The sequence below is a fragment of the Akebia trifoliata genome, chromosome 3 (genome assembly GCF_017979445.1).
Source record: "Akebia trifoliata isolate Shusen 1 chromosome 3, ASM1797944v1, whole genome shotgun sequence".
NCBI lineage: Eukaryota > Viridiplantae > Streptophyta > Magnoliopsida > Ranunculales > Lardizabalaceae > Akebia > Akebia trifoliata.
In genome coordinates this window covers 48,645,833-48,664,786 of record NC_141377.1, presented here as the reverse complement: position 1 = coordinate 48,664,786, position 18,954 = coordinate 48,645,833, and the positions used below count along the sequence as shown (strand labels likewise).

Here is an 18,954-nt window from a genome sequence, read left to right as displayed (position 1 = left end):
ACAAAAATCCAAGTTCCAAATTTGTATAGACTCTTGTAACTAAATTGAAGAATTACATAGTCCAAACATATGTACTATATTCATACCCTTACTCTGGACTGTCAAGAAATAAAAATATGGAGAAAAGACTAAGAGAGTCTTGCAAGATATGGTTACATTAACTATCTAACAGGGAAATCTCCACTACTGTTGATGTGAGCGCTGTTCATGACTGTTTTTGAAGTTCAACCATCTCCCACTTGCAGGAAACTCTCTTGATCCTCCACAGATTCAATCCTACGAGTATAAAGCGTTAACATATGCTGAGTGGAATCTCCTCAAAAACTACTCCTATTGTTTAAACCAAAAATGATGAATGAGAAAGAGTTAGGCCATGTCTTAAATTTAGTTCACATGCAGTTTACAATACACATGAGAATTGAACAATTGTATCCAAACTTTTAAGGAGCACCTATCTCAATCTTACCTCTCCAATATATCAAAGAGGCACAGGTTATAAAGCAAAGTAACATTATGGTCACTAATACATATATCTCACATCTGCATCCCTGACAACTACGTCCATTGTTACCAAAATAAATTTCACTTTCATGTTAATCAAATATGATGGGGATTGGTATGCAATCCAATGGCTCCTTCCTTTGTCAAATGGAGTTGGTTGGCTGAAACTGTAGAGTGTTGGTTTTTTGTTTTGATAGGTATAGGTTAGTGGTTAGCAAATGAAGTCGGGTCCAAGGGGATTTGAACCTAGGGCGTGGAAACAACACTCTACACATCTTACCACTTAACTAAGTTGGCACATTTTTTTGTTTGTTTAGTCAGAAATGTAGAGGAAAAAATGTCTTTATTGAAGGGTTGATGCAACTCAATCTGGCTTCCACCCATTGTATGGTGCTTCTTCCTTGCCATTTGTGATCTACTTGTGTATCTTTGTTGTTTATGGTGTCTGTATATTGTCCCTATTCAATTGGGTTTTGTTCCTGGGTCGAGCTTAGGCAAACTGTAGTACACGCACTTAATTATAAAAAATAAAATGAAAATGCACTTGCCTGGCTTGCAACTTAATTAAGTTGTTAATAATAAAATATATCCATGCAGTTCTACCGGAACCTCTTCCATCTGGGAATGATAGGACAATTCAGTTAGAGTATACGAATGCAAAATGGAGTCTTTTGCAAGCAGCTTGAAAAAGCTCTGTTGCTTTCGAGTTCAATGCAATAAATGGACAAGACAGTCCGCTTACTTTTTCATTGTCAACTTACTTCTAAAGGAAATCCCTAATGCAAACTGTCTTTATGCAGAAAGGTATGAAGAAGGCTTTGAGAGGCCATACTTCAAGCTTAAGAATATGAGTCTGACTCATTGAACTTGAGGATCTTCTTTCACTATGAACATAATTACACAAACACATTTTAATGTCTGAAAAAGAACATATTTTAGTTCTTTATTTTGGAACAAATTGTGGAACTGACACTTCTGGTACAAAAGCTTGACTCTGATTTAGCTGAGTGATGTGTGAGTTTTATGTTGATTTAGCACCAAAATGCCATTGACAAAGATGAGTCACTTAACCGTGCAAAACTTGGGAAAACCTAGCTGAGTTTACAACTTTTCAGCAAGTGGATTAGTGCGACATTTGACTTTTTGGGTCTTTAAAGTTCTGGCAGGGCAGTGTCACTAGTTGACTCCCCTAGCTTTGCAATTTTGAATTTTTTAGATAAAGCTTGACAATGGGTGGTGGACTTCTCAGACTGTTTGGGTAGGGGAAGCATATCACAGAAGAGAATGATGACGAGTTTTGATTGAGCTTGGGCCCTGCCGGCATTTAGTTGTTGCAGCGAGTTATATCTTCCAATATTTGTTTTTTGTTTTTTCGTAAATAAGTGCCAATTGTGTATTTTTCTGAGGATTTTAGTGGCAGTTAGTCATTCGGGTGTACCAATCTAATTAAACTGGCTATGCCCTCTAATCTAACAAACCCTCCAAATCAGAAAAAAGAAAGCAAAGGAGATGACTACCAGCTTGTATTTGTTCAGCTTCCTTTAGAACATCGCAGTGAGGATGGTCTACTTTCTAGGATTGATTACTATGATGGAATTCTGGATTTTGTTTTTGATATTTCTTAGACATTCTTAATATTCAAGTTCTAGATGAACTACTGTTTAACTATTTTAAATGGTTGTTCTGAGAGTTTATTTTCATGTGCAAGCTGGTACTCAACTCATCTCCTTTGCTTTCGTTTTTCTGGTTGCTGATTCAGACGGTTTGTTTTATTAGAGGGCATAGCCAGTTTAATTTGATCGTAACATCCTCAGAATGACCACTAGTGTTGGACGGGGGCCATGTTTATGATTGTTCCCGGGATTCAAACTCCATCAATTACTATGATTTGATTGGTCTACAATGTACCATTTTCATGCGTTTGTGGATTGAAGGTAAATCATCCATAACTTTAGCAAAGAAATGACTAAAAACAATAAAAGAACTAAATTAGAAACTTAAATGGAAGAAGTAAACTGAGTCCAAGTGGTCCTCCACAAATCCAGTATTTGATGTTGAGAGACTCTGTGACATTGTACATGGAAAATGGGATTCAGCTCGTCGGGAAATATATACAACAATAATTAACCATAATTTACTAGAAGTTCCCCTAATCCTTCTCTGTCTCTTCTTCAACTCACATTTTCTCACTCTTCAGGTTTTTCTTCCCAAGTATTCAATAAGATGCAACATGGTCTTAATTTCAACAAGATCCTACAAGACTCGTAAGACACAAAGCCAGCTCCCTCTCACTGGATTTCATCAAGTATTCAACAATACCATCAGCATAAGGAGCTTTAAGTTGGATCTTTCTCTCCACCATTATATTAATCAACTTTGCAGCTTCAACCAAATGACCTTGTCGACAAAGCCCAGCTAAAATGATGGAATAAGTATCAGAATCAACAGATGCTAAGCAATCTTTCTTCTCCATTTCACTATACCTCGCAAACCCATCAAGGAACCGACCTTCCGAACAGAGTTGCTTTATTAAATAGCCACACGCCAAACCATCAGGCTTCATTCCACTAACCAACATCTTCCCAAAGAGCTTCTCTGCTTCCTCCAAATTCTTAAGCTGCAACAAAGACACGATAAGAGAACTATAGCACCCGTTGCTTGAAATACTCCCATCCACAACCACTTTGTCGATCAGCTTATATGCCTCATCTATGCGGCCTTCAACACAAAGTCCCTTAATCAAGGTAATAATCGTAACTCTATTTGGAAGGCACCCCTGGGCCTGCATTCGATCCAAAATTCTCAATGCTTCCATTGTCCTACCATTCTCACAGAAACTTTGAATCACCGACGTGTATGTAACAACATTCGGCATACAATCATCACCCTCTTTATCCATCTCACCCAACAACTCCAACGCCCTGTCAAGATTTCCAGTCTTACATACCCCATCAAGCAATGCTGAATACGCCACTACATTTGGAACACAACTGTGCCCACGCATAACCCTAAACAACCCACACGCATCCTCCAACTGACCCACATTACAGAACCCTTTGATCATTGCGACGTAAGTGATCATATCGGGATAAAGATCGATCAAACCCATCTCTTTCATTAATCTCAATGCCACATTCATGTCACCCTTCTCACTAAAAAGCCGTATAACGACATTAAAAGTAGTCGTATCAGGCCGGCAATTGAACTCACCCATTTTCCTCAAAACCCATAAAGCCTCCTCGGCAAGCTTGGCTTCTCTACATAGATTCAGAATCACCTTAAATGTCTTAATAGAAACCACACAACCCTCCTTTCTATAAGCTTCTAAAACATTAGTTAACACTTGCGGCCTTCGACCGATTTCAAATAATTCACAAGCTTTGTTATACATTAATGTGCTGTGTCTATAATCTGGTTGTAAACCAGCCCAGATGAAGAACCTAAGACCTAAGAGGGTTCGATCTACAGAGCACCTCTTCATGAACTCTTTGACGATCGAAGAATCCAATTTTCCCCTAATTTTCGAAAGGGTTTTTTCTATGTTCGATTCAGAACCATTTCCATGTAAGATATTCCAGTAATTCTCTGCATGAGAAACGCTCGAATACGGGTGTTTCATTATGAGAGAAAATCTGAGGTTTTTTAATCGAACGGGAATAGAAAGAGATCGATGGATAGCCATGAATGGAGAGTAGCAGAGGAAAATTAGGGTTTTTGTAAGATTGAATTCTTAAATGAAGATTTTACCTGAAATTTGCAGGCTCAAGCTTCAACCTTTTGGTTTCGTAGAGAGTCGAAGGACCTTTTCTTCTGGTTCACTGAGTTCCCACCAAGTTGCGGACTCGATAAGTTGTTTTGAATTATAGTGATTACGATATAACCACTCCACATTTTTTAAACATTTGAGATACCCTGTATTTTCAAACCAATGACATGCCCCTTGACCTCAGTCTCCTAAGGAGGTTAACATATGATGACACAAAAATCCTCATCTTCAACATCTGGTAAAAAACCTTTGATTTTCACCCAAAAATTCTACCATCTTCAAAGCTCATGGGGGAAGTTATTGTTAACTTATTCATGATCCTATGGTCAAACCACCTTCTTCACCTCTCGAAGAAGATCCTTTATTTTTTCATCAAAATCATATTCTACTTTTCCAAAAATCCTATCTTGATAAAAGATCTTATAAAGGTTCAAGACACAAGTAAAAGATTTTACTTATAGACAAGTGGCTTTAGGGGGGAAAAAAAGTAAGGACTTTTTTGGCTAAAACTTGAAAATGAAGGTTTTTAGGTCATTTCTTGTTAGTCTTCCGGACTCCTAAATTTACTAGGATGAAGGGTAAGTCATTGGTTAAAAAAAAGAGAGGATAGCTCAAATGTTCACCTAAACATGGAGAGATATGCCTAAATCACCTTATAAAATTGTCTTTCCTATCCTTTCCATACAATTAGAATTGTCTATTGTGCTAAGGTTTAAATGTGAATGAATAATTGATAATATATATGTATGTATGCGTGTTAAATTATTACACAGAATATTTAACACTTCATCTAGATTGTATTTGTAACTTTTTCCTAACCCAAACTTTTAAGAATTGAACCAGCTAATGAATTCAAAATCGTTTCATATACAATGTCACGGTAAATTTTTTTTTTTTTTTCAAGAGTTTCATTTTATTTTTTGTTCTTATTTATATTTTTAATAGTTACATTGCATTTCATTTTGATATGCTAATTTTAAAATAAAAAATTAGAATCGATAATATATTGATATCATTATGTATAACATGTCTTGATTATAAATACATCAACATATGAATAAAAATCAAACTAAGAAATAGATATTATATTTGAAAAAATTTAGTCATTGATTTTTAGCCATTGAAATTGAATAGATCTTTTTACAATAACGGGATATATCACTAATCAAATTTTCTTTTTTTTTAATAGCTCTAACAAAACATTTTTATAGGGATGGGACGAGATCGTATCAAACTTTTTTTAATGTTAGAGACTATTGAGTATAACAAATTACCTTTTACATTTATGATGAATTTTATTTTGTGTGGGAGTGGCTCGCATAATTTTCTTACTTAGAAGGAACTTGCATTAAACTCTGGTTCGTTTAACTTTCAACTTCTGTTAACTAAGATTATCTTGATGGAACCATTTATTTTTATATGACCAGTCATGTTGGCCATCCCCACGTGTGGTTTGTGGGGGCATTGAATAGTACTTTCTTAAAACTTATGTCGCTCATACAAAGTTGAAAGTATCTCTAAATTTAATTAGATTAAAACTCTTGTTAACAATGGTTAATTGAGAGGAGATGTCAAATGTCTCACTAATATAAACCAGTCTTCAGTGCACATTAGAACCCTCTTGATTTTCAGGAGAACTTGATTCTTAACTCATCGTCATTTGTGGGATCAGAGTGACACTTCTGCATTCCAATTCTGCTGTTGTGAGATGCAAATACTTACAAATTTGGTGGCCAAAAAAATTAGTACAAAAGGAGTAAAATTCATTAGAAACAAAGTAGAGAGAGTGATAGACATGATCACTTGTTTTAACTCTTGTCTGGAAATACAATTTATGGTTCTTGATTCTTGAAAGGGCTGTTCAAATGTCTTCTTGATAGTATGAAATTGCTCGAGCTTAATCACCAATTGATCAGGAGAAATGATGTTAAAACAAATAAGCTTCACCAGGTTGATCAAGGTATATGTCTTACATAGGTAATAAATAAGCTTCACCAGGTTGATCAAGGTATATGTCTTACATAGGTAATAAATATTTTTACACAGCTGCACTCAACCCAAAAGATTTAACAATGGTACTGACTCTTTCAGCAAAAGTTTTGGAGGTTATTTTCTTCCCTGGCACGTGAAAAGGGTTTGAAACTGCATCCACGTACGCTGAGTGGAATCTCCTGAAAAACTACTCGTGTAGTTTAAACCAAAAATGATGAACAAGAATGAGTCAGGTCATATCTTAAATTGTGTTTGTTTGTAATTTACAACACATATGAGAATGAACAACCATTCTCCAATCTTTTAAGGGCATCTCTCTAAATCTTACCTCATCAATACATCAAAGAGGACCGTGAAATTATGAAAAAGCACGATCAATATTATGTTTTCTACATGAGATGAGATGGAATGGAAAATATCACTTTTGCATACTAATATACTTACGTTTCTCACATCTGCATCCCTGACATCTAGGTCAGTTGTGACCAAAATAAATTTCACTTTAGTGTTAGTCAAATATCCATACCTGCATTAGAGTATACTGCAATGAGATTAAAGAAAAAAAATTATAATTACAGGCAAAGCATAAGAAAAGGATTCTTGAAATAGAAAGTCTAAGCCCCATTTAACATTGTCAGGCTAACAAATCCAAAAATAAAAAGGAAAACCACTCGCATGAACTTACACTTTGTAATTCTCAGTTGGATAAAGAAGACCAAGAAATGTCTCATTCAACGTTGGGCCAGTTTTTTTCGGATTGTTCACTGAACATGTAGAATGAAAAATAAACAAATTAGTTACATTGGTTTATGTCATATCTCAATGTGTCCAATTATATTAAGATCTTAATCATAAGTTAGAATAACTAATTCTGAACCGATATTTATTACTATAGAGAAGAAGAACATGTAGAACCAACTAGAAAAATAATAGACTGGATTCATAAACAAGAACACCTTAATCAATGCAACAGACATAAGAATGTAAAATAAAGGTGAACCTGTATTTCAGAAGCTATCCCAAATAAATTTTAAGAAGTCCACGATTAACAGACTTAAAGTGCGAAGGTGGGATTTTGATCCCGGGCAAAGACAAGCCTAAAATTCAGGAAAAAACTCTGAGCCCAAGACTAAGCATACGAACCAGGACAGCACATACCAATGCTACCACAGGAGTGAACCTTTTTTTTTGTTTTGATGGGTAAGTAGAACTTGAACCCACGACCTCAAAGCTGCTTTGCAATGTGTCAAACCAACTGAGCTATGGGTCTAAGCCCCAAATTTGGGATAGCACATAAATGATCACCAAAGCCTCAAATGTGGCTATCATAAAGGGTATTTGGCCTCATTGTGGATATACTTGATTGCACCCAATCAAAAGAGAAGTCCAAAAAGGCCACCACAAGGACACTGCAACTCTCTATTTTTTGGAACTGAGGTATACAGGTCTGTTAGAACATCCGACTAATTCTCGAGGCACGTGTCATGGACACAGCAACTCTCCATGGAGACTGTCTAGCACTTGGCCCAATGGATGACATTGAGATAATGAGCAGGTAAACACCTCACAGGTTCAATCCCAGATAACATAGGAAAAAGGAAAGCATGTGGCCTTCCCATGGAAGGGATTCTGCAAATTCCTCTAAATCAAGTTTGAGGTTAACTATACCTGATTATCTGTAGCCTAACAATCAAGATGCATTGCATAAGAGCATTAAATTTAAACAAGTGTTACAAACACAACAAGCCCACCTTATAAGATACTATTTGACATTAACTACAAATGACCCATCTAAAATCTAACAATCAGGAAGTGGAAAATAGATCATTAAAATAATGTGATGCTAACTCAACAAGGTTCCATACGATACTATAAATCAAAGATTACATCTTAGCAATGTTTTTTTTCTAAACAATTTTTTGTAAGTATAAGTTTAAATAAAACCAAGGCAATAGATTAACATTCAAAGGAAACATAGATTCAACCTAGATGAGAATTAACAGTGTTGCAAGCTCATCAAGGCCCCCATACAATACTGTTTGAGGGTAGCTACAAATCCGAAATCTAAAGGAGTGGTTGAGTGGAAAAATAGAGCATAAAAAGAATGTGCAGCTACACAACAAGGCCTCATACGATACTATTAATCAAATGTGCAGCTACACAACAAGGCCTCATACGATACTATTAATCAAATAAATCTTAGCATATTTTTTTTTACCTTTTTTTTCTGATGAGTATAAATTTACATAAAACTGAAGCAAAAGAGAAACATTCAAAGCAAAAGTAGATTCAACATAGACGAGCATTAAACAATGAGTGCTGCAAACCCAACAAGGCCCCCATAAGATACATTTTGGGGTTAGCTACAAATTGAAAATCTAACAACAAATGAGTGGAAAAATAGAGCATCAAAACACTGTATTGCTAACTCAACAAGGACCCATAAGATAATATTAATCAAATACCACATCTTACCAACCTCTTTTCTTTTATTTTCTTAAAATAAAAAAATAAAAAGCAGCAACAACGACCAAACCTTATCCTGAACATTTGGGATTGGCTACAATAATCTTGTTCTACATTTCTTCTAATTGGGGCCATAATTGGCCTTATTTATACTTCTTTTCACATACGGAAATATGAAATTCAGACTCATGTGACAAGTCAAGGCCCTGAAAGAATCACGAACGAAATACCGCATTTAGAAGCCCATTTACTCCGCAATTTAGACAGAAATGGAATTGTAATGCTGGGATCTTGGGTCGAAACGGGTGATATTTTAGTAGGTAAATTAACGCCTCAGATGGCGAAAGAATCGTCGTATGCCCCGGAAGATAGATTATTACGAGCCATACTTGGCATTCAGGTATCCACTGCAAAGGAAACTTGTCTCAAACTACCTATAGGTTTAAGCATGCCCAAATCCTCTCAGCCAACTTTCTCTTAATGTATATCACCAATCGGAGCTACTCCAACATTTTACTGAATGTATTCATTTCTAATGTACTATTTCATTAGAGTAAACTTACTTTTCTCAGCTAAAATAAAATGCCTTGTTTTCCAACCTCCTAGTCTCGAATGAGTCCTTTCAATGATCGAATCCTAGACTGATTCCTTATGCCCTACGCCAGGCGGTCACTAAGGTACTTAGTAGGAAAATCACCTCCAAAACAGACACCATAACATTCAGATTATGGATTGTATCTCTGGGCACCTTACTTTTGGACAAATTAATTACCAACCATGAAACCAACCCGAAGCATATTAATAGTCCTCCAAGGAACCTAAACTGGGCAGGGGAGAGGAACCCACAAAAAACAATGTGTTGTCTGCAAAATGTGTGTGGCAGATCTGTGGCTCGGACTCAGGAGAGTTTCATTTGTACGTGTCTAAGGATGTAGCTTAGCTTTGCGCCTTTGCCTTAAGCCTCTGGACCTCTACCATTAATCCAAATTAAGAAATATGGTATTTGGCACAAATTTGACGATCCACCTAATCAAACTAATTATGAATCCCATACAATCCAACAATCATTTGAGAAACACCCGATTTACATGATTGTAGGCTTTCCCAAAATCAATTTTTTTGCAAACTAAACCCAAGATTTCGGATCAATGCCTGCATTGGTTGGCTATCAAAATTTCTGAACTTAAGCAAAATAATCAAACTAACGTCAACAAATCAGGAAAGAAAATAAAGTTTGCTAAACAGAAATTCATAGAAAATAAAATATATTTCCTTAAATTAAGCGAAGTTAGGGGTCTGAATAGGAAAAATCGACAGAAAATACACATGAAAACTCAAATCTGATTCCATAATCGATTGAAATCAAAATTAAACAAACAAAAAAGGATCTAAAACAAAATTGAAATACAAATGGGAATTACCTCTCTCATCAATGACGTCCAAGGAGCAGTGCACGATGTGATGAAGCTTTAGGGCATCATCTGCCTCCGTGAAGCTCTGCAAATACAGAGGATTGTTCTGCTCGTAGAGAGGAGAGAGACACGGTGACACGTCAGATTCATAAAATTGGTCAATTCTCTCTCAAGTCTCCAAAAAAAAAACAAAGAATGGGGGCGAATGGGAAGAGCGCACCTGATGGCCGACCACGGCTACGCATACGATCATCTTCTCCTCTTTGGCGTCACTGGCCACTGCAGTTGTTGAGAATTTGCAACTCAGAGTCGCATCTCAAGAACTAGGGCTGTTAATGGGTCGGGTTCTTATTTGATTCGGTTTGATCCATTGTGGTTTGACTACTATATAGTAATTTACTATGACTATTCAGTATTTGAGCTGGGCTGGGTTAGGTTAGACCCGATTCATGTTTAGGGTTGGGTTTAATCTTGGGGGCTAGACTCACGGGTGGCCCGACCCGTTTACCTATAAATTATCTCATGTATAACAATTTTGGGTCAATTGAGCTTGGTCAAAGGTGAGTTTTTATTTGGGTTGGGCTTAGATTTAGACTTTTTAGGAAAAATTACTTAATAGCCACTAGCACTTGGGCGGTGTTTGTTTGCGCTATTTTTCAGCGCTTATTGCTGAAAAAAATTAAATTCAGCACTTTTGTCAAAATAGCGCGTTTGTTTACTCTATATTTTCAATGCTTATTGCTGAAAATAAGTGAAAAAAATTCAGCACTATTTTGATGCTGAAAAAAAGTGCTGAAGCAGTAAGCACTTTGCTTTTTTCAATACGGACAAGTATGGCCTTTGTTTTTTTTTTTAGCATGGACAAGTATGCCCTTATTCTTAAAAGGATATTACTTCTTATATCCCATGGATAAGTATATAAACACCCCACAAATTAATAAACCCACACCATAACTAAATTGTTTTGTCTTATATGGGTTAAAAGTTTTGGAATGAGTTGATTTTTGGTGAGGATGATCTCTACAATGAGGAGATCATCATCACAAAAAATCAAAAATCAGCACATCTTGAAACTTCTAACCCTATCAAAACAAGTTTAAGAACCGTAAATTGTCCCCCTTTAAAAAAAAAAAAAAAAACTATTTTTGACGAGTTAGAAGTTTCAAAATAGACTGATTTTTAGTGAGGATGATCTCTAGACCATATAGACCATCCTCACTAAAAATTTGCTCATTCCAAAAACTTTAACCCATATAAAACAAAACAAAAAGTGGCTATAGTGTGGGTTGCCCTTATTAATTCATAGGGTGATTTTATAATTATACATCCTTCATTTCCATCAAAAATTAGTCATCCAAAATTAAGTTCTTTTAAAGTTGATTTCAAATTTTGGTGACTTGTATGACATTATTATTTTTAATTTGAAATTTGTGGGCTTTTATAAATAGAAATTATTATTTATAAATTGAAGATTTGAGTATTATTTATTATTTAAAAATAAATTGTATTTTAATTTTATAAGAAATAATATATTTTATTGTGTTTGATAATAAATAAGCATTTGAAACATGCAAACAATGTATAATATGATTGTAAGGGTAACAAAGACAATTTACCAGTATCAGCAATGTGTAACAAACATGATCCAGCATCTAAACAAACAACTTTTTCAGCACTTAAATTCAACGCTTATAAGTTTCAGCGCTTAATGCTATTCAGCACTTATTTTTTTCAGTTTAACAAACATCACCTAATTTTTCTTTCAATTTAGTGCTTGATTTTTATGGGTTATCAAAATAGTCCATTTAATAAATCTCTCTTTTCAAAACTGTTCATGAATCCCACTTTAGACATTTCTCACGATTGAAATGTCAAAATTGTTCTAACCATTTAAACTCACTATTTTCGTTTAAAAAAATTGTATTTCTGACATTTCGATCGAGTTTTGGAGACTTCATTCCAATAAAGGATTTGAGAATAAAGAAGAAGTCATTTTCAAACATTTTTAAAATGTATGTAAAAAATTAGAGTTTTTTCAATTGTTTTACTTTCTTTTTGTATGAAAATTGATAAAGGATGGTTCTTTTGATTTGAAATCATCTACACAAGTCATTATGTTAAGTTTTAAGTCTATCTTTCCAGATATTTTAGTTAGAAAAACTAAAAAAAAAACAAAAAAATGGTCGATTTTATAGCGTTGGGGTTGACAATTTTTAGTGAGTTCAATATTTTTATTGCCTAAGGTAGACATTTAAATAAAAAAAATTGTATCTTGCTAGTTTTATTTATCGTCGAGGTCACCAATTTTAGTTATTAATGAGTTCGACATTAATTAAAAAAAAAAAAAGGTTGACCTCGACAATAAAAATATTAAATTCAAAAATAAAAATGATTGACCTCGATGCTATAAAGCCCACCTGTTTTCGTTTTTTCAATTTTTTCGAACTAAAATACATGGAAAGATCGACTTAAAACTTGACATAATGACTTGTGTAGATGATTTCAAACCAAATAAAGAATCATCTTTGATTAATTTTCATCCAAAAAAGGAAGCAAAACAATTAAAAACCCATAGTTTTTTACACACATCTTTAAAATACTTGAAAATAACTTTTTTTTTTCCCTTCTAAAATCCTTTTCATCGGAATTGAGTTTTCAAAACTCAATCAAGATGTTGGAAATCCAATTTCTTTTTTACGGAAATTATGAATTTGAATGATTAAGGCAATTTTGACATTTCAATCGTGAGAAATGTCTAGAGTAAAGTTCAAGGACTATTTTGAAAAGAGGTATTTACCAAATGGACTATTTTGATTACCCGCAAAAGTCAACGACTAAATTGAAAGAAAAATAAGTGCCATGGACTACTCAGTTTTTTTTTTTTTTTTTTAAGGTTTGAAGTTTAGACATTGGGGCTTAAATTATCATTATTTGTGGAGGAAATATTGGGGGGCACATGAAGGCCACCCTTCGTCTAGGACATATCCGGATCAATTCCTTATCTTGACTTTTAGATTCTATAATCTTTAATAATACTCTTGAAATCAATGTAGGTAATTAAATATAGGAGCTGCTCTTGGCACCCCAACTTTTACTTATTACACTCCAATTAAAAACAAAGAAAATAAAAGAATGGTTGAGAATATGTTAAAGTTGGGGGATCAATAGAAGCTCTCTTGTTTTTTGTTTTTTTGTTTGTTTGTAAATTTTTATATTTTTGGGTTTAGGATTTTATATGAGCCTAATTATAATTGTTAACAATTATTGAAATTGTTTAATTGACTGTTATATTGTTGAGATTATAATTTGGGCTAAACCTATGAAATGTTTGAAGAGTTTGTTTTAATCCTTAATTGGGGGGTGAAGAATAATTTCAGAAATTGGGGTGTAACAAGTAAAAGTCAGGGCACCAATAGCAACTCTCTTAAATATCGGAGATTATGACAATTATAAGATGTGATAATCGAAAAAAGTAAGATGCTACTAAAATTACCGAATTCATCATAAACCTTTAAAATATGAGTTCTAAGTATTGTTAAAATCACATTAAATATTTCTTACTAATATACGTAACGACATTGATCATAATTGTATTGGAGTTAATTGGAGGTCATGTATAGATCATGATTTGAAACCATTTAAAAAATCTGAAAATTTTCTAAATTTATTTTAAAATAAGAATTTCTATGGATGGGAGAAAAAGAGAGATTGCTTGTTTTGGAGGAAGATAAAGCAAACTCTTTATGATTTCATCTTGATTTAGAGGAGGAAGATAATTTTTTTTTTACCTATCTCAAAAATCTCGGATGAGATTTTCAATATCTAGTCCGATACATATCGTTCGTCTCGTGAGATACTGCCAAACCCTAATAGTTTGTCCATTCGTCTCGTTGCTAGCTGATACCAAAATGACTCGGATGAGTTTTAAAAGCATGGTAAGTCAACTCATAACGCTAATGAAAGGAAAAGCAATTGCAACTAAGTTGTGGGCGGAGATAAGTACAAAGAATTTAACTAAAATGTGGACATGGTGGAGAATTGATTACACACGGGTAAAGTTTTATTTGACCTGGCCCAGCCTTTAGATAGACCAAGATCAAATAGATTCTTAGGCTCAATTAACATCGGTGATTTGCGGTCCAGACAATAACAGTAAAACCCCATCCTTGAAATTTAATGAAATTGTAGCTCGCACTGACAAATCCGGATTTACTTTGCTTATCTAACTCAATCTACACCTTGCTTCCCAATTTCAACAAGCCCAAGCCATGCATCTCCCTCGAGCTAGCACATGGAGCCCCAACCTGTCGACAACTCCCACATTGGCTGAGCCGAAATACCCTAGGCTTATCATGCTTAGGCTACATAGGCCGCATCAAGCTGATTGTGCTCAGGTTGCCCAAGGCGATCATGTAATATGCGACATTGGCCATCCCGTGTTGATCAATATTCCTAGCTAGGGGGGTATCAAACTCCAATTCAAGGGACAACAACAAAAAAAGAAAAAAAATTGAATTTGTTCTCAACTCTCCATACTCTCAACTCTTTGTAATTTCATCTTCTAAACAATTCCTAAGTTGAGTATAATTCATAGTTGGACTAGTTAGCAACAAATTTTCAAACATACAAACAATTTAAATCAAAATGAATTATTTATCGAGTACGTTGGATTGTTATAGGTTAGATGGGTCAACGTGCTTATCTACATCACTAGCTTGTGCAACTTTATTCCAATGACCCATGCACGCAAAGAATGTCACGACACGGTTGTTGGGCCCAACTCCTACTCCAAGTCATCACCCTGTATGATAAAACCCATCACATCATATTGTTAGCTGTTCCACTTACCCCTTTAAAAAGTTGGAAACTTAAAGGACAAGCTTCGGACATCACTAACGGCTTAGTTGGTTCAACCTTAACCACCAAATAATATTCTCCCAAGCTTTTTTATTTATTAATTTATTTCTTTATAATTTACTAGTAGGGTTAATGTAAAAAATTAAACCAAGATTAATTCTTCCATGCATGAGAACTATGACTAGGTCTCAATTAGAAGAAATTCACAAATTGAAAGTTTTTAAATTAAAAAGAAGTTGAAATTTGAAATAGTGATTTGAATTAATAAAACATGACTTTAGATGGAATCGAAGTGGATGAAGTTTTTTTCCTAACCCCGAATTTTTGGGTTATTAGTTTGATTATGAAGATTGCGTATTCTAGAAGTAGGGTAATGCTAGCATATTCCTCCTCCCTTCTTGTCATGTTAATCTCTTGTGAACTTGTTAAATTATACATATTCTATCATCTAAGTTTATTTTCATATAGTCCATGATGAAATTCTTTTGAATACTATGGTAATTATTAGAAGAATCATGATAAGTTGATGCTCCTTTTTGTGCGCTCCTTTCACAGGATTGTAGATCCATTGTTTCGAGATACACAAAGACATATATTTATGATTTTGTATGATTCTGTGGATGAAGCGTACAAAAAATGAGCGTCAAATTATCATAACTTTTACTAGAAATGCTAATTAACTAACTACTCCAAAAAATCCATCTGATGGAGAAGGGAAGAACTATGAATATAAGAGGTTCATGGGGTCTAATTGGGATATAACACACCTGAATATACATTCAAAAAGATACATTCCCGTTTATTGTAGTGTAGGTCACCAAGGGTAGGCCAAACATTAGTGCATCACCCGAAATAGTGTGCCATATGGCAAAAATAGATACGTCAATATCGATAAAGGTACTCAACTCCTGGTGTACATGATCCCCTCTTCTCTTAGCACATAAATTGAGAAGGAACTCACAAACCCATGAACAGCATTTAAGGTTCTCCATCAAATGGACGGCTGATATAAGACCCTTGGGATTCACAATAAAATGGATCCCTAGTAAAATTGTTTGTACTGATCCCTAAGAAAATAATATGGATGTCTAAAAAAATTTATGTTTTTCTTCCCATTTCAATTGTATATTTGATGGATAGTCTCAAACTTGGTTCGAGGTTAGAGACGTCCAATTGAGGAAGCCTTTCAAAATTCAAAATCAGATTTGGTAAAATAAGGGTAGCAGCTACACCTTGCAAGGACCAACTTAATTATTTTATTAATCTTATCTTATATTCAAAAGAGGGATTATTTGATTATATTTTCTGTAACAAATAGAGGATTAAGTAGTTTGTCTGATAGCTAATATTATTGGTGGTCTAGTTAAAGAATTGCTTTCAAGCGCAGAAACAAATGTGACATTAGTTGTCGTCTAACGAGGATGCTTCAACAACACCACTCCATTAATTATCACTATTCTTACTCACCAAATCTACTATTAGAACCTCATCTCTCTTTCTCTCTCTCTTGTCGTCTATAAATACTCTTATCTTTCTTTAGATTCCACACAGAGAAAATTAAATACAAGATATATAGAAACCACCATGGCAGCCATTCTTGCACTGTTTTGCGTTCTCATTCTCTCATTTTCTACTTTGGGACATTCACTGAGCTTAAATTACTACGACCAAACATGCCCACAAGCTGAGGCAGTCATCACCGATGCTGTCAATAAGGCAGCGAAGTCCGACAAGACAGTGCCTGCAGCACTCCTTAGGATGCATTTTCATGACTGTTTCATTAGGGTCTCTCTCTCTCTCTTATAGATATTGACGTCCTTCAATATTTTACTTTTTCTTTTTCAATAACGTTCGTAATCATTTTATTTTTTAGTGAAAAAAGGCATCCATACATTAATATTTTGAATATTAAATATTTATCTTTTAACGAAAAATAAAGGTAATTTGATCAAATGTGAAGATAAAATTCGTTTGATGATTTGAAATCATAATCTTTAAATCATAATAATTATTATTATTCTTTTTTCCTTTTTCACAAGGGTTGCGATGGGTCGGTACTGCTGAAGTCAGTAGGGAAGAACACGGCAGAAAAGGATGGACCAGCTAACCTATCTTTGCATGCATTTTATGTCATCGACGCTGCGAAAAAAGAAGTAGAAGCTTTGTGTCCTGGCGTAGTCTCATGTGCAGATATCTTGGCTCTAGCTGCAAGAGATGCAGTAGTTCTTGTAAGTTAAATTCTTGACATGATAGGTCTTCTTTTATAAGGCTATTAATTATGGGCTGGGCTTACTCAAAAGATGAGTTTACATTTAACTCTCCACAATATTTTACTTATTGGGCTTTTAATGGGCCCTTGAAGGGACTTATATTGAGATATGTGTAAGAATTGTTTCCCAAGCCCAGCCCTTACGAGGACCAGTCAGGGAGTCCTTCGACCTGGCCTGGTCCACTGAGAACGATATTAGTGTTATACATAAGAGTATAAAATTTGAACAAGTTGAGTCTGAATCGGATTCCACTGATCATGTCTTCGACTCATCCGAAAATCAAACCCATTTGTTTGGATTTTTAATTAGTCTTATAGCATGTAAAAATTATAACCAAAAAAAAAAAATTTTGAAATATATATTGGATGTGCTAACATCTAATGTCTTAATAAAGAGCTAACAACCTCCACAATTCAAATTCATTCTGTACTTTATAGGCTGGAGGTCCAACTTGGGAGGTGCCCAAAGGAAGAAAGGATGGAAGAGTTTCAAAGGCTAGTGAAACCAGATCATTACCAGCTCCTACCTTTACCATATCTCAGTTGCAACAAAGCTTCTCTCAAAGGGGTCTCTCCATGGAAGATTTAGTAGCTCTCTCAGGTAACTACCATACCCTATAGGCCCATATCATTAAAGAAGTAAAAATTCTCCAAAGGGAGCTTAATTTTTTAAAATGACCAAATTGTAGGAGGACACACCCTTGGATTCGCCCATTGTTCATCCTTCCAAAGCAGAATCCACAACTTCAATTCCACCCATGACATCGACCCAACTATTCACCCAGCCTTCGCAGCAAGTTTGAAGAGTGTCTGTCCCCTACATAACAAAATGAAGAATGCAGGCGCTAATATGGATCCTTCTTCGACTACTTTCGATAATACTTACTTCAAGCTACTCCTCCAAGGGAAGACTCTTTTCTCTTCAGACCAATCTCTACTCACTACTCCAAAAACCAAAGGGTTGGTCTCTAAGTTTGCTTCCTCTAAAGAAGCCTTCAATGATGCATTTGTGAAGTCCATGATCAAGATGAGTAGCCTCAATGGTGGACAAGAGGTGAGGTTGGATTGCAAAGTGGTTAGATGAAGTGGTCTTCAAGTTTTTGTTTATTTGATACTTATGTGAGTTAAAGAGGTAATCCATCAAATGGGTTATCTTTGTTTTGTTGGTAAGAGTTACTTTTAATGTTAACCGCGGAAGCGGCGTGATAATGTATTTGGGCTTAGTAGCTTGGCTTGATCAATTAATAGAAATAATCATTTTTACTTAACTAAATTTTATTTTTATTTTACAAAGATATAATTGAACGACGACAAATAATTCATGTCACCCACCTTAACATTTGGGATTTTGATAGATAGGTGAAGCAGCTTATGCTGATCAATTAAATAATTGAAGTGGTTGAGCCATGTCTTCTACTGACTCTGCTTTGTCCTCCACTAGATAAGGAAGCACAATTTGATCCTTTAAAAGAAAAAAATATCAGATGTATTAAGTTTGTGCCTTGTATTCTGTTGAAGGTTCGATAGGGTCAGAATGGTTGTACACAAGACGTGAGTTGTGGGATTTTATTTTATTTTTAATTTTTACAGTTTCATGACTTTACCTAAAGGGAAATTTCATCTTTCTATGAATTATAAATTCATAGTGAAATCATTTTAGAATTTCTATGAGAAAGTAATATTGAGAAATT

General features: G+C 34.8%; 3 protein-coding genes across 3 annotated transcripts; 1 reads left to right on the top strand and 2 right to left on the bottom strand.

The window, feature by feature from the left end:
- Positions 1–2,464: 2,464 nt before the first annotated feature.
- LOC147407574 (Tetratricopeptide repeat (TPR)-like superfamily protein) lies at positions 2,465–4,282 on the bottom strand. Its single transcript, XM_086436217.1, has 2 exons — positions 2,682–4,282; positions 2,465–2,565 (listed from the first exon to the last, which is right to left on the bottom strand). The coding sequence occupies exon 1, from the start codon at positions 4,181–4,183 to the stop codon at positions 2,744–2,746; it is 1,440 nt and encodes a 479-aa protein (XP_086292343.1). The 5' UTR covers positions 4,184–4,282; the 3' UTR covers positions 2,465–2,565; positions 2,682–2,743.
- A 1,907-nt stretch (positions 4,283–6,189) lies between these two features.
- LOC147407573 (SNARE-like superfamily protein) lies at positions 6,190–10,512 on the bottom strand. The gene is made up of 6 exons (XM_086436216.1): positions 10,358–10,512; positions 10,147–10,243; positions 6,945–7,023; positions 6,704–6,785; positions 6,293–6,446; positions 6,190–6,244 (listed from the first exon to the last, which is right to left on the bottom strand). Exons 1-5 carry the CDS (start codon positions 10,388–10,390, stop codon positions 6,306–6,308), a joined length of 432 nt encoding a protein of 143 aa, XP_086292342.1. The 5' UTR covers positions 10,391–10,512; the 3' UTR covers positions 6,190–6,244; positions 6,293–6,305.
- A 6,017-nt stretch (positions 10,513–16,529) lies between these two features.
- On the top strand, positions 16,530–18,536 carry PER64 (Peroxidase superfamily protein). Its single transcript, XM_086436215.1, has 4 exons — positions 16,530–16,779; positions 17,034–17,222; positions 17,702–17,864; positions 17,953–18,536. Exons 1-4 carry the CDS (start codon positions 16,579–16,581, stop codon positions 18,345–18,347), a joined length of 948 nt encoding a protein of 315 aa, XP_086292341.1. The 5' UTR covers positions 16,530–16,578; the 3' UTR covers positions 18,348–18,536.
- The last annotated feature ends 418 nt before the right edge of the window (positions 18,537–18,954 follow it).

Bases quoted from the DNA above. Each gene is read 5' to 3' on its own strand.
- LOC147407574 (XM_086436217.1), bottom strand. From the start codon at position 4,183: ATGGCTATCCATCGATCTCTTTCTATTCCCGTTCGATTAAAAAACCTC.
- PER64 (XM_086436215.1), top strand. From the start codon at position 16,579: ATGGCAGCCATTCTTGCACTGTTTTGCGTTCTCATTCTCTCATTTTCT. The intron at 17,223-17,701 runs GTAAGTTAAATT...TGTACTTTATAG, and splicing joins CAAGAGATGCAGTAGTTCTT to GCTGGAGGTCCAACTTGGGA. The intron at 17,865-17,952 runs GTAACTACCATA...ACCAAATTGTAG, and splicing joins AGATTTAGTAGCTCTCTCAG to GAGGACACACCCTTGGATTC.
- LOC147407573 (XM_086436216.1), bottom strand. From the start codon at position 10,390: ATGATCGTATGCGTAGCCGTGGTCGGCCATCAG. The intron at 10,244-10,357 runs GTGCGCTCTTCC...CTCTACGAGCAG, and splicing joins TAGCCGTGGTCGGCCATCAG to AACAATCCTCTGTATTTGCA. The intron at 7,024-10,146 runs GTAATTCCCATT...CTACATGTTCAG, and splicing joins GGACGTCATTGATGAGAGAG to TGAACAATCCGAAAAAAACT.